The sequence below is a fragment of the Ictidomys tridecemlineatus genome, chromosome 13, assembly GCF_052094955.1.
Source record: "Ictidomys tridecemlineatus isolate mIctTri1 chromosome 13, mIctTri1.hap1, whole genome shotgun sequence".
NCBI lineage: Eukaryota > Metazoa > Chordata > Mammalia > Rodentia > Sciuridae > Ictidomys > Ictidomys tridecemlineatus.
In genome coordinates, this window is record NC_135489.1 from 43,648,082 (window position 1) to 43,659,295 (window position 11,214).

The 11,214-nt window shown below is 36.5% G+C and overlaps 1 protein-coding gene across 2 annotated transcripts in view; it reads right to left on the reverse strand.

Annotated features, from left to right (window-relative positions):
* Window positions 1-11,036, reverse strand: part of Psma8 (proteasome 20S subunit alpha 8) — a 55,770-nt gene extending 44,734 nt beyond the window's left edge. For both annotated transcript variants that reach the window (XM_078030219.1, XM_005329049.4), the window contains exon 1: window positions 10,826-11,036. In XM_078030219.1, the coding sequence (XP_077886345.1) occupies window positions 10,826-10,927 (102 nt within the window). In that variant the 5' untranslated portion in view covers window positions 10,928-11,036. The remainder of the gene's footprint in view (window positions 1-10,825) is intronic.
* Between the last annotated feature and the right edge of the window lie 178 nt (window positions 11,037-11,214).

Below are 11,214 nucleotides of genomic sequence, written 5' to 3' on the forward strand. Positions count from 1 at the left end.
GCTCAGTGGTAGAGCGCTCACCTAGTACATGTGAGGCCCTGGGTTTGATCCTCAGCACCACATAAAAATAAATTAAATAAAGATATTGTGTCCAACTACAATTAAGAAATAATTTTGTTTAAGAGAGAGAGAGAGAGAGAGAGAGAGAGAGAGAGAGAAAATTTTTTAATATTTATTTTTTAGTGGACACAACATCTTTATTTTTATGTGGTGCTGAGGATTGAACCCAGTGCCCTGTGCATGCCAGGCAAGTGCGCTACTGCTTGAGCCACATCCCCAGCCCAGAAATAATTTTTTTTAAGAAAAAAAATACAGACACCTTAGTCTCGCTAATAAATACAGATAATATTCAGAAAAAGTATTGTTCTTCAAAAATAAGTATGAGACTTGGAGGACTCAATGAATGGTGAATTCTTTTAGTTTTCTGAGTAATTCCTAAGCTATTTAAATTATTCTACGTTAAAGTTAAAACTATAGTAACACAATTATATTAAATATAGAAACAAATGTAAATAAGAAAACTTACAAAGGTATCTGATAAAATTCAACATCCATACCTAATTTACTAACAACAGAAAAACAGAAGACTATATTCCACATGATTAAATTTGTCACAAACTAGAAACCAAATTAATTTTTCTGATTCATCTCAGAAAATGAATCTCTATCTGCTCAACTGTTTAAACAAATGCCCAGTTGCTATGTGTAGTAGTCAGTTTTTTGTTATTTTAATAAAATATCTGAGATAATTAACCTATGAACAGAAAAGGTTTACTCTGATTCATGGTTTTGGAGATTCCAGTCCAAGTTCAGGTGGACTCATCATTTTGGGTTTCTGATGGGGGTGCTACATGGTAATGGTGGGAAGCAAACTACTCACATCGTGAGCCAGGAAGCAAAAGAGAAAAGGAAGAGGAAAGAGATCAGGATCCCATGATCTTCTTCTATGGCACAATTCCAGTGACCTATGCACCTCCTACAATGTTCTACCTCCTAAAAATTCCACCATCTCCCAAAAGAGACCAAAAGTAAACACATGGGTAGGGGAATGACATTCAATATTCAACTATTAGCACCATCCTTTATCACTCTCTGTCCCTCCCGATCCTTTTTCACAATTACCAAGCGTCTGTCCATTTTACCTACAGAAACTACCTACTACTTTCTATCACCATTGCAGTACAAGCAACTACCATTTTCATCATCAGGCTACGGCAACAGCCTAATAAGATTTCTCAGTTTTTACTCTCGATTCCCGACTATCTGAATCTACACAGTCCCCACTGGACCTTCATGCGGTTTCCATAAAACAACCAAGGTGGGCATTTTAAAACATCAACAGAGTCAGATTATGTTCCTATTGACTTCCCTTCCACAATTTGCCAAGGCGCTTAGTTATCTGACTCCTGCATGTGTCTCCAACAGCATGTCATATTCTTCCTTATTCATCAAGTGCCAGCCAAACTAGTGTGTTTTCTTCCTCCAAGTCTTCATGTGTTACATTCCTTCTACCTGGAACACTTATCTCTCTCAACTTAAATTTTAGCTCAAAAAGTCATTCTCTTAAAAAAAGTTATTTTCTTCTAATCAACAAATTTATAATTATTTGCTTATTATAGTTATCTTTCTAAACATTAATTCTGCAAAGGCAAGGAAACCATGAGCTGAATCTAGAAAGTGCAACACTCTACAAACCAATTAGCCCAGTCTCTTTAAGTCAAGGCATAAGAATAGGGGAAGATGTTGTTCAATAATAAAACAGAAATATTTAACCACTAAGTGCTATAAAAAGATATTTTGTGAGCAATTAGAAAAATCAGAACACAGGCTATTATAATATATTAAACAGTTATCATTAATTTCACTCATAGTGAGAATGGTTTTAAGAAACATCTTTATATTTTAGAGAAATATACTGAAATGTAATGATTATCTAGAATTTGTTTTTAAATACTTCACCCAAAAATAAATTTCATTCTTAAACTGACACCTACATAAAAATTAATTCAAAATGGATCACAGATTTAAATATAAGATGTAAAATAATAAAATTTTAGAAAAAAATAGAAAAACTTTGGAATTTAAAGCTAGGCAATAATTCTTAGAATTGATACCAAAAACATGAACTACACAAAGAAGAAATTATAAATCTTCTTTGAAGTTACAATTTATCCATGAAGTTCTATAAAAAAATGATGAAAATATATGCAACAGACTGGTAGAAAATATTTGCAAAACACATATCTGAAAAGGACTAGTATATAGAATATGTAAAGAACTGTCAAATATCAATAGTATAAAAATAAGCCATTCATTAGAAAATGCTCAAAAGATGCATTTCAACAAAGAAGACAGATGGCAAATAAGTACATGAGAATATGTTCAACCATCTATCATTAACCATTAATGTCCAACTTAGTTAATTTAATTAAAACCACAGATACGAGCCACTACACACTTATCAAGATGATTAAACCAAAAAACAGTAACACCACCAAATGCTGGCAAGGATGTAGGGAAACTAGATAACTCATACATTGCTAGTAGGAGTATAAAACTATGTAGTTACTGTAGGAAACCATTTGGCAGTTTCTTATAAACTACCCAAGCAATTACACATAACCTGCACACTGAGGCACTTATACCAGAGAAACAAAAACTTGTTTTCATTCTTTGGCTTCCTTTCTAGGGATTGTTTTATCATTAGGAAAGGATCAATGCCATCAATGTGCTGCTTTCCTCTTTACTCCCTCTTCCCAGACCACACTATTTGGGGGTTTGTCATTTTCCATATCTAATATTAAATGTGTAAGATATTTATGGCTATCCTTTGATTTTTGTTAACCAATTCACACCTGTGATTATTGTTACCATACACTCTGGATTCTAAATCACTCTTTAAAAGTTAAGCTCAGTTAAATGTAAACCTTTGCCAAGCTGTGTTCTCCAAACTAAAAGTTATGTGTAGCAAAAGTCTTGGGTTTGTACGGAAATAACAAGATTTTGTTGGTATTTATTCATGTATTTGATGTTTTAGAGCTGGATAAAATAAACTATTACCAATAAGTTATAGATACAATTTGTGTTATTCTTCACACTGGAATTAGATTTCAAATTTTTTTTGGAAGGTATTAGGAGAGTCTGATTTAAAGGTGATATTGTAAAACATGGAAGCATTCTTCCACTCTTTCCATAAAAAGAAAGTTAAAAGCTCTTAGCCTTTCTTTGATGTATCAGATATAATATTGTATTGTGTTATTTGTGAAGAGCCCCTCCCTACCTGAGATAGGGCTCTGGCTCCCACCTTACAACATGTTAGAATGGCTCCAAAATAGGCTAGACTTCAGCTCATTTAAAAGTTTTGTTTAAAAGATTGATTTCTGTTATAAAGATTACAGTGATCTCAAACAGGAGATATAATATATAACTAAGTAAAGGTTCAAGATTTTAAAAATTTATTTTCACACAAAGCCTGCATATTAAACTATAAAATGTTTTCATACTATGAGATACTATTTATATAACATTTCTTTTTTTTCTTTCTGTGTTGTGTGTGTGTGTGTGTGTGTGTGTGTGTGTGTGTTAGTTACTCAGAATTGAACCCAGGGGTCTCTACCATTGATCTAATCACCAGTGCTTCTTTATTTTTCATTCTGAAACAAGGTCTCACTACATTACCCAGACTGGCCTTGAAATTTCGATCCTCCTAACTCAGCCTCCAAAGTCTCTGGGATTACAGGTGTGTGCCACTGTGATCTGCCTATGTAATATTTCTGAAATGGAAAAATTTTAGGTATGGTGGACAGATGAATGCTGCCAGGGGTTAAGACATGATAAGAAGGATATGATGACTAGATATACAAATGTACATGTACAATAAGATCTGATACAACTTTATATACACATTAGTACAAAGAAAACTGGAGAAATCTGAATAAAATCGGTGGTGTATCAATTACAATAACCTGGCTGTGTGTGTGTGGTTTTTTTTTAAGTTGTAGATAGACACAATACCTTATTTATTTATTTTTAGGTGGTGTTGAGAATTGAACCCAGTAGCTCACATGTGTGAGACAATGAGTCATGGCTTTACCACTGAGCCATAACCCCAGCCCCTGTGTTATTTTTACTATAGTTTTGCAAAATGTTATCATTGGCAGAAAATGGTAAAGCATGCAAGGGCTTTCTCTATGTATTATTCCTTAAAACTACATGTGAATTTATAAGTACTGCAATAAAGATTTCAATTTTAACAAACTCCAGGGCTGGGAGCTAGGAAGTGGAATGCTTGCCTAGCATGTACAAAGCCCTAGTTTCAATCCTAGGCACACCAAAAAAAATAAATAAATAACAACAACAAAAATCCCACAAAACTCCAATAGAAAGAGAAATGAGTTTAACTGGAAGCAAACTGATAAAAATGTTGATAACTTTATTGAAGCTGGGTGATGGACATAGAGCAGAAATTCATTTTTCTATTATGTCTTTTTTAAAAAAATATTTTATTTTAGTTGTAGCTGGACACAATACTTTTATTTTATTTTTATGTGGTGCTGAGGATCGAACCCAGCTCCCCACATGTGCTAGGCAAGCGCTCTACTGCTGAGCCACAACCCCAGCCCTCTATTATGTCTTTATGTATTTAAAATAATCCATAATAAAAGGTTAAAAATAAACTTCAAAATAAGTAAACCTCAACTTTCTCTATTAGCCCTTTCTCACCAACATTTAAACTTATTCTAGTCTCTCTTAAACATAATCTTAAAAATCCACTCCACTTTAATCCAGCTTTTTTCCCCCCTCAACCCCTCCAAAGTCACATATTGTCATCTTCTCTCAGCTCACAGCAACCTGATTTCTATCTCCTATCTCCTCTGAGAGTTCAGACACAGGTCATTAAGGTCCTTCAAGGCACAGGCTATCCTCTCAAAGGAATATGAACAGTACTCAAGAATTTTCATTTATTCAAACTTAACATAAGTGTTAAGAATGGAAGAGAAATGATACACTTCAAAATTATAATCTCCAGGAAAGATAAATTTCCTCAATTCTAAACAGGTATATTTCATAGCCTCACAGTCTCTGTGCGTCAGGAATCTGAACATCTTTTAGCCAGAGGACTCTGGAACTCACAAGGCTGCAATCAAGTTGTGTCCCAGGACTGCGTTTATCTCATGGCTCCATTGGAAGAGGAACCATTTCCAAGCTCACACATATCATTGCTGGCAAGATCTAGTTTCTCCTATACTGCTGGATTAAGGGTCTTGGTACCACACTGAATTTTGAGCATATGTTTCTCTAAGGTCCATTGCCACGTAGTTCCCTTGGTAGGGCAACTAACAACATAAGAAGCTGGGTTCTATGACAGTGAGCTAGTAAGAGAGCAAGTAATGGCAAGCAAAAGTGAATCATCTCTTCATAATCTAATCTCTGAAATGACATTTCATCAATTTTGTATATTTCATTCCTTCAAAGTCACTCATACAGGGGCTGGGGTTAAGCTTAGTGGTAGAGCACTTGCCTAGAATGCTTGAAGCCCTGGGTTAAATCCCAGAACCACACACAAAAATTAATTAATTAATTAAAAAATGGCTGGGGATTTAGTGGTAGAACACTTGCAAGGGTTCAATCCCAGGACTGAAAAAAATTAAATCATAAGATTCATCCCACACCCAAGGAGGGGCATGAAAAACCAGGAAGTAGGGATCACTGGAGGCCATTCTGGAAGTGCTCAGACATATCTCAATTTCAGGAAGACCAAAAATATTATATTCCTGCTCAAACCTGGTGCTTCATATTCTTTATCAAAAAGACAACACTATTAACTTAGTGGTCAACCCCCCAAACAAACAGAAGCAGCATCTTTGACTCTTCCCTCTCCAATACCTCTTTTTACCCCCTCCCACCACCAGCAAACACCATCCAAATAATCATCACATCCAATACTGCTGACATCTCTTTGGAATCTGCTGTATTTCCATTTCTGCATCAACCCTAGCAAAAACTAGTAACATCTTTCATCTACACTATCTCCATAGTATCCTATCTCCCTGCTTCTAGTTATGATTTCATCTAATCTACAGATCACAATGTAGTCTGAGAAATCTTTGGAAAATGAAATGAAAGAGGAGAGAGTGTATGCACACAAGCACACAAGAGAGTAAAATGAAAACCTCAATGTGCCATTCTTCTACTTAAAACTTTACAGGTAGGAACCATTTCTCACTAGGCAAATCAAGACAGGACAAACTTGGACAAGAGGATCTATGAATTATAATATTTATTCTTTGCATGTTGTCCTTTAGCACTTCTAAACTAGAGATTTTCTCTCTATAGAAGCAAATATGGCTACCAGCATCTTGAACTCATATCCCAACAGCTCTCCCACAGAATAAAAGTTACCATTATCTCTAGTCAGAATTAACTCTCGAAGGTGGACTTATAGCACTGAGTCATGTGCTCATGACTTCTGGCCAGGAGGAAAGAAACTATGATGACTCTACCTGGCTTATGTGAGTACCTACGAGGTTGGATAAGTGTACTCATGCTACTAGATGGATAGAATAGCAATAATCTAGAAAGTTACAGTAGTCACATCAAAACCTTTTAGGCCTCTTATCTCTCAGGATCAAATATATTCTACTAAAACAGTTTTAAAAGTATTCCATGATCTGGTTCTGCTTTCTAGCTTCTTGTCTTCATATATTTCCATTACTTCACAATGTTAAGTGTCCTCCAGTTCACAGAACACAGATGTCTTCTGCTACTGGTCCTCCCACATGCTATTTCCTTTGTCTAAAATATTCTTCACTTTTTTCCTTTTTAAAATATCACTATCTCAATGGGGCTTCCCTTATACCTAGAATTCCCATAATTATATTTAATATATCCAATATGATATTCTCTATTACTATATTCATTATTTATTAATTTTCTCAATCATCTAAACTTCCTACTAAATAGCAAATTCTATAATAAAATACTGGGGTTCAACACCCAGTTTAGCATGTTAAAAATGTCTTGAAGAAATAAATAAATGTGCTTAAAGAATTATAGACAAAATTGAACTGAAGGAAAAAGAGAAAAACCAAAAGAACAGTAAATAATAATGTCTTCAATTTATTAAGTACTTTCTGTGAACGAGGCACTATGCAAGATGCTTAACATGTTTTACCCCAACTCTCACATCAACCCTAGAAAACAAGCATTATTCTGATGTCTATTTCCTACTAAAGACATTGAACCTCAGAGAAATTAATTGCCTTAAGCAACACACATCTATTTCCATATTCATGATAATGACAGCTTATTGATATACAAATATTTACTGAACAGAGTAACTTTGAAACTAGAAAAATATAAGTATGAATATGGACTCCTTCACCTTCTGGCTGGGTACTTTCAGCAAACTATGAGTGCTTCCAAATCATGTTTCTCACAAATGTAAAAAAGTGGTTAAATGCTGTCCTTAATACCAGATGTGGTACATAAAATGCCTATTACAAAATACTGCTTAAATGTTAGCTCCTTCCTACTACTTATACTGTGCAGCAGAATATAAAACAGAAATTACACCATTTAGAACCTCAAAGATCTTACTATCCGGTTGATGAGATTATTTCATTAAATATTCCTGAAATTAAATAGAATCTGATGTGAAACAGTAAACATGTACAACACCCAGCAGTACAGATTATAAAGTCAGAAAAAGAAAATGATCCACGATGAGTGTGTGAATTAGAAAAAGCTTTCATGAAGGAACAGAAATGTGTGGAGACTCTTAAAGTATAAGTAAGGGCTGAGAAGGTAGTTCAGCAAGAAGATGTGTGCTTAGTATGTGCAAGGCCCCTAGGTTCAATCCCCAACATTGCAAACAACCACCATCACAAAGTTAAAGGGATATGTAAGATGTACAACAGTAGAGAGAAAGGTGTTTTCCCCTCTTCCTCCTCACAGGGGAAGAAGCATATATATATTAATGAAATCAAGGAACTGCTCTTCAATTAACGAAGGCAGATTTAAAACAAACAACAACAACAACAAAAAACTAGGCATAGTGGCACAAGTTTTAATCCCAGCTGCTCAGGAGGGTGAGGTAGGAGGATGACAAATTTAAGGTCAGCCTAGACATCTTAGTAAGATCCTGCTTCAAAAATAAAAAATAAGATGTATCTCAGTGGTAGAGCACTCCTGGGTTCAATTTTCAACACTAGGGGGGAAAGAAAAGAAGAGAGAGAAAGAGAAGGTGGATAAGGATTATGGAAAGCTTTGATGGCAGAATTGTGGAGCTGAGATTCATAAAAGAAAGAAATATGGAGCCAATTAAGAATCTGGGGTCAGGGAAAGGACAGACTGAGGAATGATAATAAATCTTATATTTTTTTCCACAGAAATATCATGGTTTACTTTTTTTCCCTAAGAAGGAAGGTAGTACTTCTCCAAAATATTATTCAACATATTTTGCATTTAAAGAAAAAGAAACTAAAACCAAAAAAAAAAAAAAAATCCAACAGCTTTCTCACCCCATTTCATGCTGTCAGGTAATCATCTAGAGAGGAGAACCCAAGCCCTCTAAGTATGGCCCATATAACTTTCGTATTACTAAACAATATAACATGTACATACTGGCCAAAATTGGCCAATCCTGGTTTATCTGTAATTCTTCATATTAACTGTTGTTTATAGACATACTAATTTACAACCTCTTTTAATAAACAAATGCCAGTATAGACTTTACCCTATGCAAAAGGTCATAGCACCCTCAAGGAAACACAATGAATAACTTCATACAAAGATGCAAATTATAATTTCAGAATCGTGAGACAAAATTCTCATTCTTCCAATGTATCTTTAAAAATGCCCACTATAGGTATTTTTATATCCTTACCCTTTTACAGCTCATTACAAAGGAACTATCAATCAGTTCTACAGCGTTCTTAAAACATTTTAAATGAGCCAATGTGGTTTCTTATTACACCCCAGTCTTCTCCCATTACACCCTTTATTTTAGGCTCTAAAACTTGGGCATTATTTTCTAACCATATGCTACATGTCATGCTGGGGATTATATAACTTTTGTTTTTATCAAAATGGTACCCTTTTGGTTTAAGCTACATCAGGCTTTTCTTAAATTTACAATTCTAAAAAAATTACTTATAAAACAGAAGCTAAACTAGTGGGCCTAATTAAATAGAAAAATACTTTAAAATGATTCTGCTTTCTAATGTTATTTTTGCCCCATCATATTTGATAGGTTTATAATGAGAGTGAATTATTTCCTTCCATTATCAAGTGGGTAAAGAAAAGTGAGAGTAAAGACACTTGTAGACTCAGAAATGCTGTGTATTCTCACAGCTACTGTCTAATTTCCAAAACATACAACAAACATGCTCATGAAATTTTAGATATTTTTAAAAAATCAGATCCTTTTAAATTCATAGGCTAAGTCTTGAAAGTTTGGGGATAATAGATCTTTGGTCACCAGGGCACTTTTGTCCTTTTTAATTTTTATAAATCACTAAGCTTACTGAACGTAGTTAAAATTTGGCAGCAATATTACTGCTACCTTGAGTATTTGAAAGTTTTTCAGTAATGTGGTACCTAAGTCAAACAAAGTATAATCTCTCATGAAACTTCCATTATCACTTAAAAACAACAACAAAGGTGGCAAAAAGTGGAGATTCTTGGGATTTTGAGCCTCTAAAAGGCCACCAAATATTGGGGTGGAGATTTTGGTACAATTATTTTTCATGGATGTATCTGGACTACCATTTTTAGCTGTTTCCTCACGAATAAGAGTTTAATATTATGTAGGTTTAAACCATATAAAAGAAAAATTTTAATTTGGGTGGGGGAAGGTACTGTGGATTAAACCCAGAGGTGCTTTATTACTTAGCTACATTCCTCTTCTAAGTGCCTTGCCTAGCATCTGGGTGGCCATTTTAAGGCTTTCCCGCCCTAGGGTTTTTCAGAGAAAGGCTCACCACTCCCTCAAACCAATCCAACCCTGCAGCACCTGCATTCTTTCCCCGGCCAAGGGCATATCACCACTCCCTCCTACCAATCCCACCCTTAATCGTCCACATCAGGACCCGACCTGTACGGCTCTGCATTCCTGAGCCACCGCCATAAATCTCCAACCCCCAGCCTGCGTGGCCTCTCACGGGCTATGGACTGATGCCCTTTGTCAGCTCTGACAAACTCTCCTGTGTATCTCCACCTGGTCACCGTCTTTCATTTCTCGCTGGCCCATCCGGGTTCCTCGCTTTCCTGTCACCCAGTTCTTTTTAATTTTCAGACACGGTCCCTGTGAAGTGCTTAGGACTTCTCTGAATTACTGAAGCTCGCCTTGAACTTGGGATCTTCCTGCCTCAACCTCCTGAGTGGCTGGGATTACAAGCGCGCACCACAGGATCTGGACCCCTTTTTAATTTTTATGATGATTTAAACAACGGCCTCTGCCATAAAGGTACCGTTACGTTTCCCATGATTGTGTGAATTCCTGAGGCAGTGGGCTATGAGCATTCAGGTTAGCTGTGCTAGCCTTATTTACGGCCAGACATAGCATTAATACTCGTTGGGGTCCAGGTTATCAAACACAACTAGTCTTTGGTCTGTAACTATCTTTAAACAAAAACCAATGAAATCTACCAGATTTTACTCCGCCCAAATCTCAGAAGTAGCATCTCCTTCAATTAAAAAAAAAAAAAAAAAAAAGCACTTTCCACAAGTGCTGGACTCTCCCCAACACTCAAGCACTAAGCTGGGGCAGTGCGGGCGGCCTGCCAAGACCCAGGGGAATGAAGGTCGGGAAGTCGCTGCTCACCGCAGTGGATCCCTTCTTCACTGCTTCCTGGGCATATTCCACTTGGAAAAGGTGTCCGTCTGGGGAGAAGACGGTGATCGCCCGGTCATACCGAGACGCCATCGCATAAACTAAGATTCCCGCGGAGCCTAAGACGCTACCAGAGCTACACGTGGCTGGAAACCGCTTGCACCGCCACGTGCTGGTTCCCGGAAGTGCTCACGCGCGCCTCGAGCCGCCTCCCAGAAGTCTTTGCGTCTCACGCACGCGCACGCGCCTGGAGCCGCTTCCCAGAAGTCTTTGCGCCCACGCCTTTGGCTGCCTCCCAGAAATCCTAGTGCTCGACGGTCTAGGTGACCTCAGCCTCTTCCTTTGCCTTCTTGTCTCATAAATCTCCCAGATTGCCATCA